Raw genomic sequence first — 20,367 nt, 5'->3', positions numbered from 1 at the left:
CTTAGGTGAGGACCTTGTGCAAGACAAGAAATTGAGAGAAGTGGCCTCCACCTTGGTGACCTGTGTTGAGCCAGCACAGGGATGAGTTCCCGTGGTCGGTCATGCCACACAGATAGACTCAGGCTGGGTGTGTTTCGGGTTTTCCTGCTCTCTTGCCCGGCCTGACCAGAAGAGGGTCACAGCCAGGTTGATCACTTGCCACATGCATCTCTGTCATGCTTGTGACTCATGTGGCCACCACACCTCACCTGACACACATGTCCATGAAAGTGACACCAGGGACACAGCCCCAGTCAGAAGGCAGTTGGCCCAGCCTGTGTGCTAAGCTATGCCCATCTTTCTGTCCCTTGGCTGCAGTGTGGCCTCTCCTGTTTGGATGTCCCCATTCAGCTAAGCCATATGCCCATCTTCTCATTACAGGCACTCCAGAGAGAGGTGGGATTAAAGGATTACGGTAATGTTCTTCAGGAACATTCAAGAAGATTAAGATGGCTATAATAAACTGATAAGAGAGGGACACAGTTATATTTCTGAAATCCTAATTTAGGTTCCAGGTTAACCTTTTCCCCTGGTCTCATGTCACTATAGTGAGAAAAAACCTTACATCAGCAGTGCTTCCTGGCTATGCCTGTTCCTTCAGTTTTCCTTTTGACCCATCTGAGCAGAAGCCAGAAAGACATCTTCCTTCTCTGATAAGCTTCCCAGGTATAGAGGCATTAGAGCTCATTCTTCTCAGAGACCATCTCATACACAGCCTCCAAGGTACTGTGAAGGTCTCATAGCCTCTGCTGGTACCTGGGGTGTCTGTTAGCTGGGGATGAACCCAACACCCCTCAGCCTGGCTTCAAAATGTCCTGTGGTTGCTGGCAGAGAAGTGGCTTATCTGCTTTTGACCTGGCTGGACATGGTGTTTGAGAAGTCCTTGTGTCTTGGGTCTGATGCCAAGGTTACTGCTCCCTACTCAGACATCTCCATCTCCCATAAAAGCCACCAGAAAGAGGGGCAGAACGGATTTGTTCTGCCTTCTTCCACGTCTTTCAGGTAGAGCTGGGAGTGGGACCTGGCTGATATATCACATATGCCTACCACCAGGAGAAGACCTTTATCTGGTTGTTCTGCAGAAGGGTGGCTATTAGATAAGCCAGGAAGCCTCTTTGTCTGTCTTCTCCAATCTCTTCCACCCAGACTCCTGGTCATCTGTTAGAACTTCATGCATGGAAGGCCTCTTCTGCTGGCTTAATCCTCTCAGAGCAGTTAAGTGATCAAGGATCTGTTATCTTGCCCAAACTCGTCTATTTGAGACCTCCAAAGTTAACCCCTTGCTTGTTATCTGGAGAGTAGATACCACATTATCTCTGGAGGTACTCAGTGTGCCCCCTGTGTTGGATCACTCCTTCCTCCCACTTCAGTCTTCCACTCTCATCCCTCTGCTGTTGTATTATCCCCATCCTTTTTGTCTATTGACTCTCCATTCCTTTTTTGTTTCTTGGATGTAATTGGAAGAGCAGAGAAGAATTTGCACCCTGGTGCCCTGATGGGGAAGGGAGGCAGAAAGTGATTTGGGGAGTGGGGTGTGAAAGGAAGACGAAGGGGAAAAGCTGGCTAATTTGCATCCTTTCTGAGTGCCCTGGCTCTATAGCCAAGGTACAGCAGGGGGTCTTCTGGCAGGGTGGTAGCGACGTAATGAGGTGTGTCACATCGCAGCGGGAGCCCGCCTCGCTCCCCCTCAGACCCCCTAATTAGAACTGTTTCAGTTTTTAAGCCCCCCTGGAGGAGTGCCGGGGGAGGTGGGAGGAGAGGGGTCCCTGTGGCGGGGGAACCGCCGGCTGCTCGCCAAGGGGCAGCTCTAATTGGAGTCACTGCAAGGAGCCGCAGAGCCATACAAGCTTGCCGTGGGACTGGGGACAGCGATGCCATGGAGCTGCGGGGCTGCCAGAATCCTTTGTGTCAGGAGGGGCCATCACTAGTGCGGCTTTTAGGAAATCTTCCCCCCCCCCCCCGTTTGAATTAATGCATTGGCAGAGGCAGCCTGCATGTGATATAGGGGCAGGGGAGGATTACACATCCTAATGTGGCCTCACACTGTGAGCTTAGATCTAGAAGCCTGGGATATGTACCCTCTGCTTTGGGAGGCAGGTCTGGTAGCACAGGGAAGCTGGGGCTGTTAATGCTGGAGTCATGAGCCAGAGCAAATGCTGGAACCCCCATCCTCATATTCTGTGGCTTTCTATGCCTTTCCTGTGAGCTGCTGTGTCCGTCAGGTTTGGTGGCTGGTGACTGAGATCCCTGTCATTTCACCCAGCAGTGAAATGACAGGAACCCATTTCTCTTTTTTGTCTTGAGCTATCATTGCAGTAGGTACCCACACCACAGGGGCTTTGACTGTCGGAGCTTCCAAGAACTGCTGGCTCACTGGGATCAGCATGCATAAGCCTCCTCTAGTCCATGGGCTAAATCCTGGTCCTGCAGAAGTCAATGAAAATCTTTACAATGGCCTTTCCAGGCATGGCATTCATAGTCCTCCTAATTCAGATGCATTAAAGCTTCTCAGAACAGCTTGTGGTTTCTCTCTAAAACACCGTCTGGCAGGAACAAGAGGAGCCTGGTAGTAGCCAGGGCTTATTTTCTGAATGACTGCAGCAGCATTAAAACCTAATGCCATTAAAACATGACTGTGATGATGTATGCTGTTAAAACCTTAGAAGACGTCCTGAGCTGAATGTCCCCCACCTGCCTATTTCTCTTGCAGACCCCATGGGCTGCGCATGAAGGAACCTTGTTCTTCTGGTGCCACTTTAGAGAGAACCAGGCTTGACCCTCCTCAGCTCCTAAAATGGAGCCCAGATATGTATCCCCGTAAACGAACCCGCTTTCAAAGTGTGTGCAAGTTTGATGCTGGAAAGCAGTAGTCATTTCGGGGCCATCTTGATCCAAGTACAGCTTCCCACGGCCTCTGCCCTAATGCCTGTCCTGTTTCTTGAAGGCGGGAGTGAAGGTCAGCTCAACTTCTTGGCTTCTGAGAGGGGTCATTTTCTCTTGACTTGCCAGGAGGCAAGCTGGCAAGATACCCATGAGCAGGCTCTGATTAAAAGGCAGATAGAAATCCACTGTAAAATGGTGGATGTGAGTGAGCAAACCTGATTTGGTGGTGTGTCTGATGGGCCCTGAACTAGCTATTACCATGCAGCAGCAAAACCTTAGAGCTGAGCTAAGCTACTTCTGTGAAACCATTAGGTCTGTGTTTGGCAGAGGTCAGGAAAACGAAATAAGAGTTCAAGGAGCTGTTGGGCTGGGAGCAGGGAAAGAGGGAGATGTCTTGTCCTGTGGAGGTGCCTCATGCCTGCCTTTCAAACATGGCATGTCAGGGCTGGCCAAGGTGGTCAAAGGTGTCTGTGCAGCAGAAGGCTCTGTAGATGCTCTGTCTTGAAAGGGTCCTAAACAACATCTAAATGTGGTGAGAACTGTGGGGAAGGTGATTAGGGAATGGGCATGTGGGGCCTCTTCCAGTGCAAGTAGTAAGGGTCACCCAGAGAAACCATTGGTTAGCAGATTTGGAACAAACCAGGCAAAGGACATCTTCCATCATAGCTGGCAAACCATTCTGCTACCTGCCACTGGCCACTGGGCCTGTTAAAGTTGACATGGCTTCAGAAAGCTATTAAACAAATTCATGGAAGAAAGTTCCGCTGAAGGCTGTTAAATACAAAGAGAAAACCTCTTGCTTGGGCAGCTCTGAAGCCACAGATGCCCTCAGGCTTTGAGAACATACCTAGAAAGTGCGGCTTGTTGCACTCTTACACTCTTCTGAGGACATCTTCTGAAGGCTAAGCCACTGGGGACTTGGCCCAAGGTGAATGTCACATCCTGCCCAGCTGACCAGTTGTCTTCTCCTTTCTTCTCTTTCCAGGTTCAGCACAATGAGTTGGCATCCTGAGTGTTAGCAGTGTGAGGAGACCAGGACAGGTGCTGCCCTGCTCACCCCTTACCCCCTTGCTCGTTTCCCTCAGGGAGACGGGTGTTGGCATCCATCCGCCCCTTGCCCCCACTCACCATAGAGGGGACAGGCCCGTTATGGCTGGGGACAGGCTCCCACGCAAGGTGATGGACCCGAAGAAGCTGGCCAGCCTCCTGCGGAACGGAGCAGAGGGCACCCTGGTCATTGACAGCCGCTCCTTCGTGGAGTACAACTCCTGGCACGTCCTCAGCTCTGTCAACATCTGCTGCTCTAAGCTCGTCAAGAGGAGGCTTCAGCAGGACAAGGTCTCCATCACAGAACTCATCCAGCCTGCCTCCAAGATGAAGGTAGGGGGTCTGTCCCTCACCTTTCCAGGTGGATGCTTGTACCCCTCTTCCCAGTAGAAAAGGGAGGGGTGGGGGTGGGATGCAGACTGGCTTAAGGGCCGGCTACATGGTATGCACTGGCTATGCCTAGTATATACATCATCCTCCTCCATCCCTTGACACCAGTATCTGCTGGCGTCTCTCTGGCACCCTTTGGGGAGTTGGAGTGTGAGCTCATGCAGCCACAGGGCTGTCCTTCAGTACCTGCTCATTGCTCCCACCCTGTTGACATGGCTCCCTCCTCCAGGAGTCCTTCCCTGGCAAGTCTAACACGTATATCAGCCTTCATAGTTGTCCTACGCCAGCAAACAACTCCCCAAAGCCTTCCTGGAGCTGTAAGCTTAATCCCCTGCTAAAAACTCTTCCCCGCCCCTCTGTCATCTCTAACTCCATTCAGGGACATGTAATCCTCCTCCCCTGTGACGCCAGAAGCTCTTATCCGGTGTCATGGCATATTATCTCTCACAGGCTCCTCTCTCTGTCGCTCCTAGTTGAATAATAGAGGTGGCTCTGAGCCACAGAGCTGGGCTGGAGCCCTGGCCAGGGTGCCTCCGTGGTGCCATAGCCTGGGCCCTGCCCTCCACTGAGATGCTGCTGGAGGCTTGCGCCGGTGGGTGCCGGAGATTGGTTTTCCATCACAGCCCACCCTCCCGCCAGCTTGCTTTTACTATTCCCCCCTCCTGCCTTGCGATTTTATGGCAAAGCGAGGGTAATTCAGGCGATTAATCAAATGCTGGGCCCAGCTGGAGCCATCTGTGGTGTGTCCCCCCCCCCGCCGCCCCACAGAGCCACCGCTGCCCGCATTGGCTGCCGGTGACATCACCCCGCTGGGATCAAGGGGACTTGCAGCGCGGGGGGGCCAGGCTTGTGCCAATCTGCTGCAGTGATGCTCTGCACTGGGCGGTTTGGAGGGGATTGCAGAGACTGACTCCTGAACGGCTTTAGCTGCTCTTAAATCCCCAGGGGAATAAAGCAGAATAATCAGTTTTGCGCGAGGTAGGAGGAGAGCAGTACGGCCGCCTTCCTCCCAGCCAGGGTCACCTCTGCAGTGGCCACCGTCACATCACGTGGAGCAGCATCAGCAGCAAAGGCAATGTGCAAGGGGAGGAAGAAGAGGAGGATGATGGGGAAGGAAGGGAAAAGCATGGAAGAGTTAACATCAGCTGATGCTGCCTGCCTTCAACCCTGCAGCCTGTGAGCTGCACAGAAGCAGTGGCTCCCAGAGGGGTTGAGTGGTCTGTCCTGGTGGTCCCTGTTCTGTCCTCATAGAAGCAGCAATCGCCTCCTTCCTACTCCTGGATCGTTGCATAATGGTCCAGGTACCGGCTGTGGATGTGATTACAACCAGGGATGCTAGGGGGAGCGGAGGAGAGGTGTTGCCTCCGTCTTTAATTCACGCCTGTTTCCTTTTCTGTTCTTTTTGGTACGGCTGAAATCTCTCCTGGAGCATCCGTAGGCAGGAGGCCACCTGGCCCTGCTGCTGCTCATACGCTGGCTCTCCCAGTGCGTGCAGCCTGGGAATTAATTAAGCCTCAGGACACCCGTGTGAGGTTCAGCCACTTGCCCTGGGAAGCTGAAGTGGGATTCAGAGGGGTTACAGCCATATCCTCATCTGGTATAAAGCAGGTGTGGTGGCCATGGCTTGGGATGCCCAAGGCTTTTCATTACACACCTGCAAGTTGGTATTTACATGTCATGAACTCTCCTCTCCCCGTTCCTCTTTCCCCCATGCCTCTGATTTCAGACACTTGGGTTGTAGATTTATTTGGGGGCCCCCACTAATCAATAAGGTATGCTGCTGGAGGGGCATAGACCCTCAGAGGGGGATGCTGAAAGCTGGTTTAGATCTCCATTACCCTGTATCATATCCTGCCTTCACCTGCCATCTCTGGCCTGCTCTACCGCTGGCTCCCCACACCGGGGCTAGGGAAGACAGTGGGGCAAAGTCGGAGGGGCGGGGGGCACGGCTGGCGTTGGGAGCAGATGGCAGGAAGGGTGACATCAGTGGTGCGATTGTCCGGCCCCATTATTCCTTCTGACGGGCCTCCCGCCCTCCTCCTGTTTCCTGCTCCCGGCCAGCCGGGGCTGCCGAGACAAAGGCGGCTGGCAGTGACGTGGGCCTGGCCGGGCAGGGAAAGGGCAGTCCTGAGCCCCCCCACCTTGCCCTGCTCCTCCTCGTCTGCCCAGAGCAAAGAGAGCTTTTGGACATCCCCACCTGGCTCTCCTCTCCGCTGCTCCCGCCTGCTTGCAGCCAGGGGGGGTGAAAGCATTTGTCTAATTTGCCTTTCCCAGTGTTCACACCCCTCTTTTCCATACTGCTATTAAGGAAGGGTACCATTAACGATGCTTCTGGATGCTGCGGTTTGGAGTGATGCTGTGGGGTGACAGCAGCTCCTGGCTTTTTTTGGTGAAAGGAAAGGGCCATTAGGTAGGAAAGAAGAAGTAGGGAAAATAAAAATCCCTTTCTTTTTCCAATGAAATATGCCTACAATTGTGGGCATAGCTAAGCCACCCCTCCCCAAGCCCCATCGTGCACCGTCTTCCCATGGTGCCTTAGCTGGGAAATACTGCAGCAGCAATTCATTTCCCAATTAGCAATAGTGTCCCTCCGCACAAAGATGGTACCAACATAACATTCTAGTTTTGGTTTTGAACCCTTCTTTCAATACTAACAACAATAAATGCTCCCAATAATAAATTCCAATAACAACTGGAATAATTCAACTCCTCAGTACAGTTTCAGGGGCAGAGGTTGTGGGAAATCCCTGCTTGGGATTTTCACTAGCATTTCTTGAGGGAGATGTTGAAATTTGCACTTCTTCAAGATCCCCCTGGAAAGTCTTTCTACCTCTCGACCTCTTGCTTCCTGAAACGTAGCCATCTCCAGAGCAGCTACAGTCACTGTTTGAGGCATGACAAGGGTCTCTTTGGGCAATTGGAATATTTATGTATTTGCATTAGGAGCATGGGTCTGCAAGCAGCTGTTTTGCTTGAGGGGAAGCTGGGGCTTATTTTTGAGCCGTGTGCCTGACTGCTCTTGATGCTGATTGAAGCCCTGTTATTTCAGTGGGGTGATTCACTGTGTTTTGAAACAAGATGTGACTGAGATGTTGGTAGCAATTGGGATAATCAGGATAGCTTGCTCTTATCTTAGACTAGATCACCTGAAGAGCATCATGATCCCTGCTTGGCAGCCAAGGAAAGGTGGAGCAGGGAGGAGGACTGTGTTGAACTACCCAGTGCTCGGCACCACATGTCCAGCCAGGGCTGGTGACGGTGATAGGGAGCACTGGGCTTGGCACAAAGGCAGTGGATGGTTTTAGCTGGTGTTTGGTTGGGGCTGTTGGCTCCAGGCTGGCCATAGCCCCCAGCTGAGATGCTGGCAGGCAGGAGGCTTGTCCCTGGGGAGGTGCCGTGGAGTATATCCAGCAGTGGGTGGGCTAGCAGCTTTTTAAAGCCATGCAAGTGCTTGCAAGCCCTAGTCAACATCCTGGGGCCAAAAGACATGCTGTGCCATAGCCACTTGCTGTCTGAATGTGGGAACCCTTTCTGGAGGGTGATTCCCAGGGGTTTGGTTACTTCAGCAGTCTTTGGGTGATGGGTGATGGGAGTTCAATACATGGGCAGTCTTGAGCCCCCATGGAAGAGCTCCCACCACCAAGGTGCTGCTCCTCAGAAGGATTCTTCTGTTGTCAGCTGTGCTTCTGTCCTATGTTAGCACCTGGCAGAATCAGGAATCTGGCCCTGAGCATCTCTTCAGGTTTACCCTCCTCCTCTGCCCCACTTAGCTTTTAACCTCTGAACATTTAAGGCCAGAGATGGGGCTGAACCTTCCCCTGATATCAGGAGTGTGTGAAGTTAACGAGAGACCGTGGGGACCTGATTAAATATCTCCCTCTCATTTCTCTTTGTGGCAAGGAGCCGTGACAACAGCGTGGGCTGCTTGTGTGCTCCATGACAGCTCCTCAGGACCATCTTGCAGGCATTCTCGCCCCAGCAAGCGGGGTATTTATTTTCTGCAGCCAGGCCATGCGAGGCCAGCACTTGTTTGGCATTTACATTGAGTGAAACCTTATAACTTTAATAAGATGTAAACCGTGTCGCACATCTCTGCCGTTGCTGAGCAACCCTGCAGTAATGGCCCAAACAAAGCCTCCTCATGTGGAGGGAACACTAAATCCTATTGTGGGATAATTCTGCTTGGCCAGAGCTGCTGTCTCCCCTGCAGCCACCCGGGTCTGGTCTGGACCATGCAGCCAGGATGAGCCCCTGCCTTACCGCCGCTCAGTCCCCACCTCACTGTGCTTTTGTTAACCTGAGGCTTCAGGAGGGGGACTGGGTTTTTGGGATATGCTAACAGTGTGCTAGGTGGGCTTGAAGGGGTAGTGGCCCTGTTAAGGACTGGCAGTATTCCGGCTCAGAGCTGGCTCGGCAGCTACCGTGTTTCCCTCCAGCTGTGCTTGGATGGCCTCCTGTGAAAGTCCTGCTTCAGGGATGGGGGAGGCAGAGATGCTGGTATAGATCCTCAGCTGGCTTGCCACCAGCAGTTCTTCAGTGACTTATTTTAAAATTCACGTGTCCTTTTCCCTTCCCTCTCATCCTGCTGCTGCCTTTTCAACCCTCCCATATTCCCGCTGACCGGCCGGGCCAGTTTTGCTCTCCAGTTCCTGGTGCTGGGATGGAGACATGCGGCTCCTTTGAGCTTCCCCCTTCCTAATGCAGAGCTGTGCATGGTGCCCCGGCAGGGATTTCTGCCAGTGCAGGACTGTCCTTCTGCTGCAACGAGGAGACGTGATGAGCTCAGCTAAATCAGCGCGCCCTGCAGTTTTATTTGGATGGTGCTCATGTTGTGAGCAGGGAAGCACCTGCAGCAGGGTGTGAAAGCAGCTTTGATACTGACAGCAATCACGAGTGAATCTGCTATGGCGGTAAGATAGGGCATGGCAGTGAGACAGCAAAAGGAGGTGGGTACCTGTGAGTGGTTCCTAGGTTGAGTGGTCTCCTAAGGAGATTTTGGAGAGGGCCAGGCAGGGGGTGGGCACTGGGCAGCTCCAACACAAGCTGGAGGAGAGATCTCCTCAGGTGTGCAGACCCTGCTTCCCTGCCTGCTGCTGCCTCCTCTTCCCACAGTGTGATGGATGTGCCTTACCCTGCTGGCTGGGAGGGCAGGTGCTCAGAAGGCAAGCATATGCCATCCACATTCAGCAGATGCACTGAGCCATGCCTATGTGAGGATTTTTACCTTATTTTAATGCATGGACCTTCATGTAGGTGTAGGAAAGGCTGGCTGCACTTTGAGTGCTCTTGCTGCAATCTAGCCATCACCCGGCATGGGAGGACTCCTGCCTGCAGACAGCTGCATGCCTTCAGGTGACCCCACCATCTCACCTACTCTAGAGACTGCAGCATCAGGCAGTAGGGCTGGGTGCTGTTTGTGGTGTGTAAAGTCACATGAGAGCAGCCCAGGAGCTCCTTTCCCGCTCCCCGGCGTGTATCTACAGTGTACAAGCACTGCCATGCATTACAAAAGGAAGAAAGAGAATCCCCTGAACATCCACTGAGCTAAAGAAGAGCTTCTTCATCCTTCAAGGGTGATCTGCAGGCTTGGGTTGAGCTTTCAGAGGGGTAGTGCCTACAGAGGTGTCACTGTGCTGGACAGTGTCTCCAGGCTGAGGCCTGAAGAGCCCCATTTGCTCTAGCCACAGTATAAGGGCTGTGCTGGGAGCACCCCTCTCTGCAGAACCACCCCCAAATCCTTGTGACACCAGCCAGGCCACAGAGGAGTATCTGAGGGCAAAGGCTGGGTGGGGAGGAGGTGGTGGAAGAAGTCACAGTGACTTCTGGGATGCACTTAAGTAATGGCAAGCTGAAGGTGGGCAGTGGGGAGGAGTGACCCTATTTCAGGTTAGGATGCCCAGTTCTTGCCATCAGTGGAGCTACTCTAGCAGGCAACTGCACTGACACACTTGCTTGTAGCTGTGAAGCAGAGTCCCAGCCTGCCGGACCCTTCATGCGATGATCAAAAACCAGCTTGTGGGGATGGTGTAGAGCTGTGATCTTCTGCTTGTGTGACTGCTAAATTCAGCTTTGCTTCCCATGGCTGTGTGGGCAGCAGCACCCTCCGCACTCAGCCTATTTCTGACGCCCAGTTTTTGCTCTTCCCTTGCAGGTGGAGGCGGAGGAGCACCAGGACGTGGTGGTCTATGACCAGAGCACACGGGATGTGACCGGCTTGGCTGCTGACAGCTTCCTCTCCATCCTCCTGGGCAAGTTGGACAGCTGTTTCCACAGTGTCTCCATCCTTACAGGTAGGAGCCCTGGGCTACCACTCCACCTGGCACTTGTGCCCTAAGTCCGGAGTTACGGAGCTGTGGCCACACGTGTCCATGTGCGCCTGCTGCCCTGGCCACTGGTGGCTGTGGTGGTGGAGGGCAGCCCTGCACACAGACCAGAGAGGCTCAACCCACACTGGCTTTGTTGGGTCCTGCCCTGTGCGTTCATTCCTTGCACCGTCTAGCACCCCACCACCGCACCCACCAGCCAGGGTGCAGTGAGAGAAGAGGCTATGTGGTGGTCACAGCGGCATAGATCCAGACACCTTCATTCGGCCATTGTTACACTGCTTCATCAAAGTGCCATGAATCAGACCTGGTTCAGCTGTTCTGCTCCCTCTTGCTGCTGTTAAAGGGAAGGCTGGAGAGGAAATCCATGGATGTGCTGGGAGAGGGAAGGGGAAGGAGGGCAGGGGCAGAGGGTCATCACTGAGTGAGTCAAGGTCTGCTGGAGATGGTGCTTTCCAGGCGCGAGTGCACAGGCAGGAGGAGGCACGCACTACCCTAACTACAGCCCTTCTGCATAGTGCAGGCAACTGACGAATGAAACACTCCAACCCAGCAGAGAGGAGGAGAAAGAGGCAGAGAGCTGCTGAAGGGAGAGTTAAAGCTGCTTTTAGTTCCCCGTGACTGGGACATCTTTGCATCTGGCTGCCCACCTCTGAGCTTGCTGCCTGTGAAGGGGTGGGCAGGTGATGCCCCTTGGCCCTGCTGAGCTCAACCAAGCTCCTAGATACTGCCAAAAGCAGAGATGGGGATCACCTCTGTTCCCCAAGCCCATCCTCATCCTATGGCAATTGGGTATTGCTTTGGGGCTCACACTTAGGGTACTGACCTCTGTGTTCCCAAGGCATCATGGGGATGGAGGGAGCTGCTGTTCCTGCCAATCCAGCAGTGTAACAGACCCTCAGAAGGGGTAGTTGTGATGGGGAAGGTGGCACAAGCAAGTGGCATTCAAGGAACCCCGCCTGTGCAAGGCATGAGTAAGTGCTGCTGGATTAGAGCAGCTGCACTGTGATGGGGAGAACAGAGAAGAGAAATAGTGGTATAAACCTCCCAGTTTGAGGGTTTCGAAAGCAAGCAGGGACTACATGAAATTGCAGTAAAGCTGGTTAACATGGCCCAGGCTGCAGGAGCTTGGCTGAGGCCTGCACTGGAAGATGCCCCCATGAGCTTGCTATGGCAGCCCTTGGCCTGGCCCAGCAGCAGTGCCTGTGGCTCCAAGGTTGTTGTGGCATAAACAAGGGTATGGCTTGGCGCATGGTGCAGGAGAAGGAGAAGTTGGATTCAGTCACAACTGGAAAAGAATCTGCTTAGTCACCAGGACAGGTCAAGAAACAGCCTTTGCATGACCTCAGCACCCCACAACCTGCTGCCCCTTTCCCAGGGCTGGGCAAGGGACAGCACTGTGTGCTGGCTGCAAACCCCCATCCCTGAGTCCTCCTGAGGCAGGGATGGAGCTGGGTGAGGTGGCCCTGAAAGGCTGGGAGCTTTCTGCTCCCTGGAAAAGCAAGGGGAGGCTTGGGGGCCCCCCATAGTACTGGCACACCCCAGCAGCATGCATGGCATGCCCCATGCTCAGTGGGCATCAGCAGTGTGCCACCCCATCGCCATCAGCATCACCATCATCAAGCCTCCATAAGCAAACCTGCACCTTGCTTGGGCACACACATACTCCATCTTCAGGGCAGCCATTTCCATCCCTCTGAGCTGCAGAAGCCCAGATGCCCAAGCAGGAGCGTGACTGTGCTGGGTGCTGAGCAAAACCTTAAACCACCCTAAGTCAAAGTGCTGCAGGACCACAGCCTGCTGTGGAACATGGACCACCGGTGGGTGGAAAAATCGGGAACCGAAGTGTAGAACACTGGGTCATGGCGGCGGCATTTTAGGTGGAAATGGTGACTGGAAGCAGCTGCAGAGAGCATCTGGGGAAGGCTGGGCACGCTGTCTGACAGGCACAGCTTCCTCCTGCCTGCGCTGTGGGCAGCAGACATGTTGTTTCAGAGGCAGCTCTGCAGCACTTGAGAGCTCTGGGGCAGGATATTTGGGCTGGGCCTGATTCTGACCCCTCTCCCTGGTGGGGTTTAACTCCTTGGTCTACCCACTCCAGGCTCAGTCACCTTGTCCCACCACAACCCATCCTGTGTCCCAAAGAATTGCCTGGGTCCTTCCTGGAGGTGGCTTGCGACCCCAGTGGGGAGTTGGCCTGGCAAGGGCTGCTGAAATATCAGGGTTCTATCCTGAAATCTCAGCCTGCCCCTAAATGGATGCCAGCACCTCAGGGAATCCCATCCTGAGTGTCCCCAGTCTGGTGTGGCAGCCATATGCAGCCTCCCTGTGACCCCCAGCTCTCATCAACCCAGGCAAAGTGACACACATCCATTCCTTGCTGTCCCCATCTCATGCAAATGCCTTGCTCGGCCATTCCTGCTCAACTGCAGCCCATGATCCTTGAGGCCCTTGAAGCAGCTGATGGAGGCTGGTGGGTGAGGACAGAGGAGCTAGGCATAAGGAGCAGTGGCAGGGACCCCTCAAGGGTTAACAGCTCAGCAGCAGTGATTCCAGCAGGCTGGGAAGGAGGAACCTGAGTCAATTATTCCCAGTCTTGGAAATCATCAGCTTCTTTTTTCCCTTTTTTTTTTTCTTTAATTGTGTAAGTATAAATAGTGCTGCTTGCTGCCCTTCATCCGTGGGAGCAGAAAGACTGTTGATTTATATGGTTTTCCTGACATCACATGAAGTGGTGGAAAACTGAATGGAGCCAACATTTTTCCTGCATTACGTAATGCCCCCTCCCTCCCAGCCCAGCTCTGCTATTCCTGCAGGAGCCTGACTGTTCTTTAACCTTTGTTTACTTCAGCACAAACCCTTGCTTTTTTACGTTTCTTTTTTTTTTTCCCTGCTATTTTTTTCCCTTTTCTTTTCCTTTTTTTTTTTTTTTCATTTTGCTTTTTTGTCCCCTTCTTCCCCTTTGCAAACACCTACTTGGGTTTTATTAACAGCTATTATCTGTTTATGAAGCAGCAGCACCAGCAGCGGCTGGCTCCATCGCTCCCTGATGGCTCCCGCATGCCAGCTCTTGTATTAGAGCCTGGCCAGAGCCAAAGCACGGTGCTGAGCTGCTGGGTGCTGAGCTTCACCATCTCCTCTCCATTTGCCCAGCTGCAGTGGAGGGTGGGGAGATTCTCCTTTACTCTCATTCAACAGCTAAAAGTGACAGCTGAGGGCTTGGGATGCTCATCCAGATGATGCTCAGGCATCCATCCTCCGTGGTGTCCTTGGGCTGAGCACTGGGCTCCTCTCTCCTATGCCCAAAGCCATATGCCACCTGGAGAAGACAGTGGGGTGGCAGTGTGACCAGCAGCCCGGACTGCTGGGTTTGGGGCTCTCCTTGCACAGCAGAGACTCTTTACATTGTGGTTTCATGCGCCAGGGGAGCTTTATCACTGTGATATCATTCCCTGACCTGAAACAGGCCCCTCACTTGCTTTCTGAACTCAAGTCATGAGCTTTTCATCTGGCTCGGGAGCGCGTGTGAGATCATCTTCAGCCCCCTTGTACCACCCCCCCTTGTACCAATTCTTCAAGGAATGTTTAAATTTTCCAGTCCTGTTCTTTCTAAATTTGGAGCGTCTGTTTACTCCCAGGATTCGGAAAGAATGTGACAATATCATCAGTGAGAAATCCCTCCCAGCCCTCCACTCGCCATCCTCCTCAGCAGCGCTGGCCATCACCCAGGCCCTCTCCAGCCCGGCCATCCAGCCCAAACAGGGAGAGCCGTAATTGTACGGCAGTGATGATACGGAGAGGGCTGAGATTTGGGAGATTTCAAGGGACTCGGCCAAAGGGAGGTGACTTGAGAGCAGACAAAATAAAGTAGTGAAAAAGGAAAGGGGATTTCCATTGCAGGAGCTGACACTTGTTCTGCCCAAGCATGAGTGGGTTCAGCACTGGCTGGAATTGTTTTAAAAATGAGGACTTGAGGAGAAATGATTTTAATAAAAAAAATAAATAAAAGAAAAAGCACTTTTTTTTTTTCTGCATAGGGACAGTCCTAAAAAGAGGTTAATCATTAGGGTAGATGAATGTCACTTTGCTCATCCTAGATTGGAAATACAGCAATGCTTTTGCTTGTCATGTCAGTGGGAAGCCCCATGCCAGCATCACATCTCCCTTGCTGCCTGCTCTGCTTGAAACATGTTGTTGGGCTGGAGCTGGTTTAGAGGAAAAGAGAAGACACATGAAAAAAGCCAAGCTAGGCAGGTGCAAAAGTAGCACACAGGCAGGGCAGGGCACGGCAGGGCAGAGCAGAGCAGAGGAGAGGAGGCTTGCTTTTAGTCAGAATCCCAGGGGCTGGAGACTCTGTGTGCATCTGAAAGGCAGCAAGAGTACAAATGAATCTGCAAAGCTTGTCCTGGCTGATGCTGAAGCTCAGAGCTTAGCAGGACCCAGAACCAGGCTCAAGGAATCTTTACAAACTTGATGTAAGAAAAAAATAATCTAAAACCTAAGAAAGAAAATACCCTCAGCACCCCCACTTTGGTCATCAGTCAGAAGCTGTCTGATGGGAGTGGGGAATTAGGACCCCACTGCAGCTGGTTATTTGATGGTCACCTTCCTCATCTCCTTGTCTGGACAGCATCATGATCACCTGACAACTTCCATATGTGAGTATGTCTCCTGGGGACATAGCACATGTAGGATGCATGCGCCGGTGGACTTTGTCCTCTGCCTCCAGCAGACCCTGAACTTGGTGCACTGGCCTGAATATGCACACATAAATCAAGTGTTAGGACTAATTCAGGTACCCTCATGGTGCTGAGGTTGAAGACTACTTGTGGACTTACTGGCATGAATCCATCAGATGTACGCGCAAGTTTTTCTCTAAAGTCTAATTACTGCCTCTGAACCTCCCACAAAAAATCCCTGCCCACCTGTGGACATCTCCATCCCCTAGTGTACTATGGTGAACTGAAACAAACACGTCCTCGGCTGGTAGGAGTGTGGGTATGAATAAGGAAGGCACAGGGGTGGAAGAAGATGGGACAGAGTGTTCACATGGGACTCTCAAATTCTTGCTCATCCCAGATTTGGGAGTTTAGAAGAACGAGCTGTGCGAATAATATGAATGGGGATCCTGGTTGCTCTTCATCCTGCATGATGCTCAGGAAGGGAAGAAGGGTAAGAAGTGCTGTGGAGAAGGTTATGCCTGGCTTTTCTCAGGCTGCAGGTTGTGGGGCACAGGGGAATTACCTGTGGTGACGCTTTCCTTTTGACTGTCTGGAGGGCTGGAGGTAGGGCACTATGGCCAGCCTAATGAGAGAGGCACTTCTTTAAAAATCGTAATGCCAAGATTCATGACTTTTACAGTCCTGGAGGCTTAGGTAACTCTCCAAACCTCCCTCCCACTGACACAAAGCATCCCTGGGTCTGTGGCACTGAGAACTTGCTTTCTTTCCCGCAGCAAAGCCATCTGGGGCCACTTTGGCCAGGGCAGGGCTGTGTTTTCTCACCCTCCAACCCCCATCCAGTGCGTGCTGGCATCCAACCCCAGCCACCCAGCCCAGCGGTGGCCCTAGGGAGTGCTCCCCGTCTCGGTGGCTTGAGGTGTGGTGTCAGAGTAAGGTGCTCTCTTCCCACCCTCTGCCATGATCAGGAGATACCTGAGAGGATTTTGGCCCCAGTGGGACCAGCCGCTGCATCTCTGGCAGGGGTTAAGCTAGGTCATGTATGTGCGAGCTGATTGTATTCCAGACCTATGCTCTAAACCTCCCTGTTTAGCAACACTGTCGTCAGACAACTTGTTTTCCCTATTCTATAATTACCTCAAGGAGCTTCCCCTCCCCCTCTGGTTGCGTTTTTTACCATCGGACCCAGAAAAGGCGAGCAAAAGGGGCAAAGGCAGGGAGGGATGGAAGAGAAGGGGTTTGGGGAAGAGCAGAGCTCTGGTTGCCAAGACTTACAAAGCCGCCGTATAATTTTGTTTCTCATTTCTGGATAGCCAACAGGAGGAAGGCAACTTCCCCAGTAAGAGGTCCCAATGGGCAGGAGCTGCTGCCCAGTTATGGTTTCCTTCCTTTTGAAAAACCTGCCTCCACTCATCTGCCCCCCCCTTTCCCTGGGCCTATGCTGCACACTTGCAAAAGGTCAGCGCTGGCAATTATTGCAGGGTTCTGGCACTGGGTGGAGAGAGGAACAGCAGACCACTGCCCCCCTAGGCTCCTGCCAGGCTACAGGTACTGTCATGATGTAGGTACGTAGGTGCTGAAGAGGGGCTTCTTGTGCTCCTGCTCTGCAGGTGGGTTGCATGAGACTCTCCGACCCATTGCACCAGATATTTCTCCAGTGAGTGCTGTGCTAATGAGAGCAAAGTGGGGCCAACAAGGCTGGGATCTCCTTCTAGGTCATGCACCTCTGTCTCCTAAACAGGGGCTGGAGGCAGGATGGAAGACAGCCTGACCAGGAGGAACACATGGGGCAAAGGGCAGAGGGGCAACAGCTGATGTGTGGGGTGTATTTCCAGTAGCCCTGAACTGAAAACCCAGTCCAAACACATCCTAAAGGAACCTGCCAGTACCAAAATGACTTGTAGGGAGGGCTTTTGCAAGCCTGAGGGAGTCAGGCAACGTAGGGCAGCGAGGGAAGGCAAATGCATGCTTGTGCACTTCTGGGTCAGGGCAGACTGGTGATTATACCTCCTCCTTCACTGTGTGCTTCCTGCAGCATCCCCCTTGGCTGGCACAGAGCATCTGGCCAGCCACTGCCCTTACAGTACCCAACACTGCCTCAACTGCAGCCATCAGAGTGGGTCACAGCCGAATTGCCCTCCAGCATCGGTAGAGAGCACCGCTGGTACAGGAGCAGGAGTTGGAGGCATCTCCCTTGCCAGAAGCTGTTGGCACTGGCCACCAGCATCGTGCACCCTTCCTCACAGGGACAGAGGTTGCAGATGTCGAGGACCACAGCCCCCTTAAGAAGCTGCCATGGGAGCCACTTCCCAAGCATGGCTCTTGGGGGAAGGCTGCTCCTCTCTCTTCCAGCCTAGTTGGAGCACACTCTGAATTTTATCCAATCTCTGACCCACATCTGATAATAATCAAACCATATTTGTTACAACAACAAGGCTCATTAGGAGGCTGGCTCCACTCGGGTGGGGAGGGGGAGGGTAGAGCACTTAGTTAATGCCAATGACCTCATCTCATGTGATGTCATTCAAAGGAAAAACACTGAAGTCACTCACATATGGCTCAGCCTGGGTTTTTTCAGCCCATAAAGCTTCAGATTTTCAAAGGCACAATACATGCCACCCCTCCTCCCCCTGCTCCTGCTCTTACTATAATCCTGAATGATTTCTGGAAGCCTTGGCTCAAACCAGTAAACTCTTAAGGAGCTGTGTGAAGACATATTAAGGAGCCCCGCGGGTGGGAAAAGGGGGGACCAGTAATTCTGTCCCCCAGGACAAATGTAAAGAAGAAAACCCATGAGCCCCCACCTGCTTCAGAAGCCCCCACTGATTGATAGACCGCAGCAGGACTGGGAGAGCCCATTACTACATAACCCCTCTTGCAGGACCTTTGCACGTGAGAAGGCTTTGGCAGAGGGCACATCTCCTTCAGACTATGGTCCTGCTCTGCTGGGAGCGGGCAGATAATTACATCTGACATGGCCGTGCAGGTGTGAGCAGCCCAGTGCTAGCACCTTTCCCCACCAGCTGTTGAAGCCCATTCACCTCCAGCTGTTTGAAATCATTCCAGGATGAGCAACCCTCCTGGGTGATGCTCTCAGTGGAGGCCACAAGAGGAAAGATGAACTAGTGGTTAAGGACCTGCTGTCTGGTCCCCAGCTCTGTCCTGCAGCAGAGAACCCTGGAGAAGTTATTCAACTTTTTGTGCCTCAGTTTCCCCCTTAGGAAACAGTTGTTATTGCCCTTCCTAGCACTGGAGTTCAGAGTTAAATGTGCCCCAGGGGCTGCACGTTGGTCCTTCCAGGAGCAGCTGTGGGGTGCCTGCACCAGACAGGGGCCAAGGATGGGGAGTGGTGCTGCATCCCCCCCTTTGTTGTAGGGATTTGATCGCACATTGCTCTGGCTGGTGCTAAAATGAGGTGTGGGCATTAACTTCCTTCCTCCAGGGCCCTGTCCCCAAATTAACTCCGCGGGGCCAAATCCGGCGTGGTGCAGCCATCCATCTCCTGCCGCGCCTGCTCTCTCCGGGTGGGAGGTTGGGGGGGCCTTTGGGCGGGCGAAAAAATCGCTGTTGCGCCTTTAAGCAGGGAGCGAAGCATATGTCAGGCCCGGCGTTCTCCTGCGTGTCTGTGTGCTGAGTAAGGAATGCGGCCGCATGCCTGACCCGTTAGCTATGAGCGCGCTATGGGCGCGCTGCGAGCGCGGCGGCGGAGGGATGGATGGCTCAGCGGAGCTGTTGCTCACGGGCTGAGCTCATTCCGACCGGAGCGGGAGCCGCGCACGCAGGGAGCGAGAGGAGAGGAGAGGAGAAGGGCGGCCGGGGAAAGGGGGTGCGCCGGGCCCCCCACCCCGCTCGGGTTTATTATTTTTGTTCCTTTGATGTTTTTCGTTTGCTGAGGCTGAAGGCTGGAGCCGGGGGCTAGCGGTGCTCTGCCGCAGGGGGCATTCGGGGGATTTTTGTTGCATTTTGTTTGCCCGCCAGCTGTTGTTTTGCTGAGGCAAGAGGTGCCCCCGCAGCCCAGCTGCCTGGATGCCCGTGGATGTAATGATCGCTCCCTCCGAGGACCAGTTCTGGACAGACATGCGCGAGAGGCAGATGAAGCTGAAAATAAGGGTGCGGAGGATGAAGGAGAGCAGGGACATGAGAGGTTTGTCATCCGGGACGGCTCCTTTCCTTCCGATGGGGACGGAGAGGGAAGAGGGGGCGGCTTCGCCTGATCCCTGCTTTGCCCCAGGACGGAGATCGCTGCGGCCGGCGGGGAGCGGGGCGCGATGGCTGGCGGTACAAAGAGCGCAGGCAGCTGGCGAGCAGGGAGATGGAGGCGAGCGGGGAGAATGAGGGGAGCGGAGCAGGAGCGATCCCCAGCTCCCAGGCGCCGGCAGTGTGCGGGAGAGGTTGCGGAGGCAGCTAGCCTGGTCCTGGAGGCAGCAGCAGGAAAGGAGCTGCAGGGAGGGGGCAGCTCCTTCAGGCAGGTGAGAGGCTGCCTGCAGCGGGCAGGGGCATCTGCAGCAGGATGTTAGGCAGCTTTCCCACCTGGTGCGGGGCTCGGAGGGGCTGCCTGGCCGGGAGCTGAGGGGACCACTCCGGGGTCCCCTGAACCGTTCTCCATCCAAGCAAGCTTGGCGTGGGCGCGAACGGAGCAGGGGAGGAAGGCGGCTGCGGGAGCCGGGGCAGGCTCTGCCGCCAGCATCTCCATTCCCGCGGGCGCCGGTTTGGAGGGGTCACGGCGTCCGCGCCCCGGGCAGGGGGTACGGCGAGGACGGGATGCCAAATAGCGATGGCCTGGGAGAGCGCTGCGATGCTGCCCGCGCCAGGCAGCTGCCCGAAGAAGCCATTTCGCTTCACTAGTACAGTTGCTGCCTGCCCATCTTCGGGGGATTTCGTTAAGAAAAGGGATTTGCAGGGTTTCCACTCGCCAGTGTTAGGGTGAAGGGCAAGCGGGGGAAGAGGATATTAATTGGAGCAACTTAAAAATATGCCGAGCCTGGAATGACCTAGATTACCAAAGG

The 20,367-nt window shown here is 53.8% G+C and overlaps 1 protein-coding gene across 5 annotated transcripts in view; it reads left to right on the top strand.

Annotated features, from left to right (window-relative positions):
* DUSP8 (dual specificity phosphatase 8) overlaps positions 1 to 20,367 on the top strand; it is a 44,604-nt gene that overhangs the window by 10,625 nt on the left and 13,612 nt on the right. For 4 of the 5 annotated variants that reach the window (XM_061342454.1, XM_061342455.1, XM_061342453.1 and 1 more), the window contains exons 2-3: positions 3,908 to 4,302; positions 10,511 to 10,649. In XM_061342454.1, the coding sequence (XP_061198438.1) occupies positions 4,072 to 4,302; positions 10,511 to 10,649 (370 nt within the window). In that variant the 5' untranslated portion in view covers positions 3,908 to 4,071. Of the gene's footprint in view, positions 1 to 3,907; positions 4,303 to 10,510; positions 10,650 to 18,828; positions 19,506 to 20,367 lie in introns of those variants that run through there. The other variant, XM_061342458.1, reaches the window with a different exon arrangement.

Source organism: Neopsephotus bourkii, unplaced genomic scaffold (genome assembly GCF_033783945.1).
Source record: "Neopsephotus bourkii isolate Nb327-2 ecotype Australia unplaced genomic scaffold, CSIRO-AGI_Nbou_v1 NB_1792, whole genome shotgun sequence".
Lineage (NCBI taxonomy): Eukaryota > Metazoa > Chordata > Aves > Psittaciformes > Psittacidae > Neopsephotus > Neopsephotus bourkii.
The sequence above is the reverse complement of the archived record's forward strand: the minus strand, read 5'-3'. Positions and strand labels throughout refer to the sequence as shown.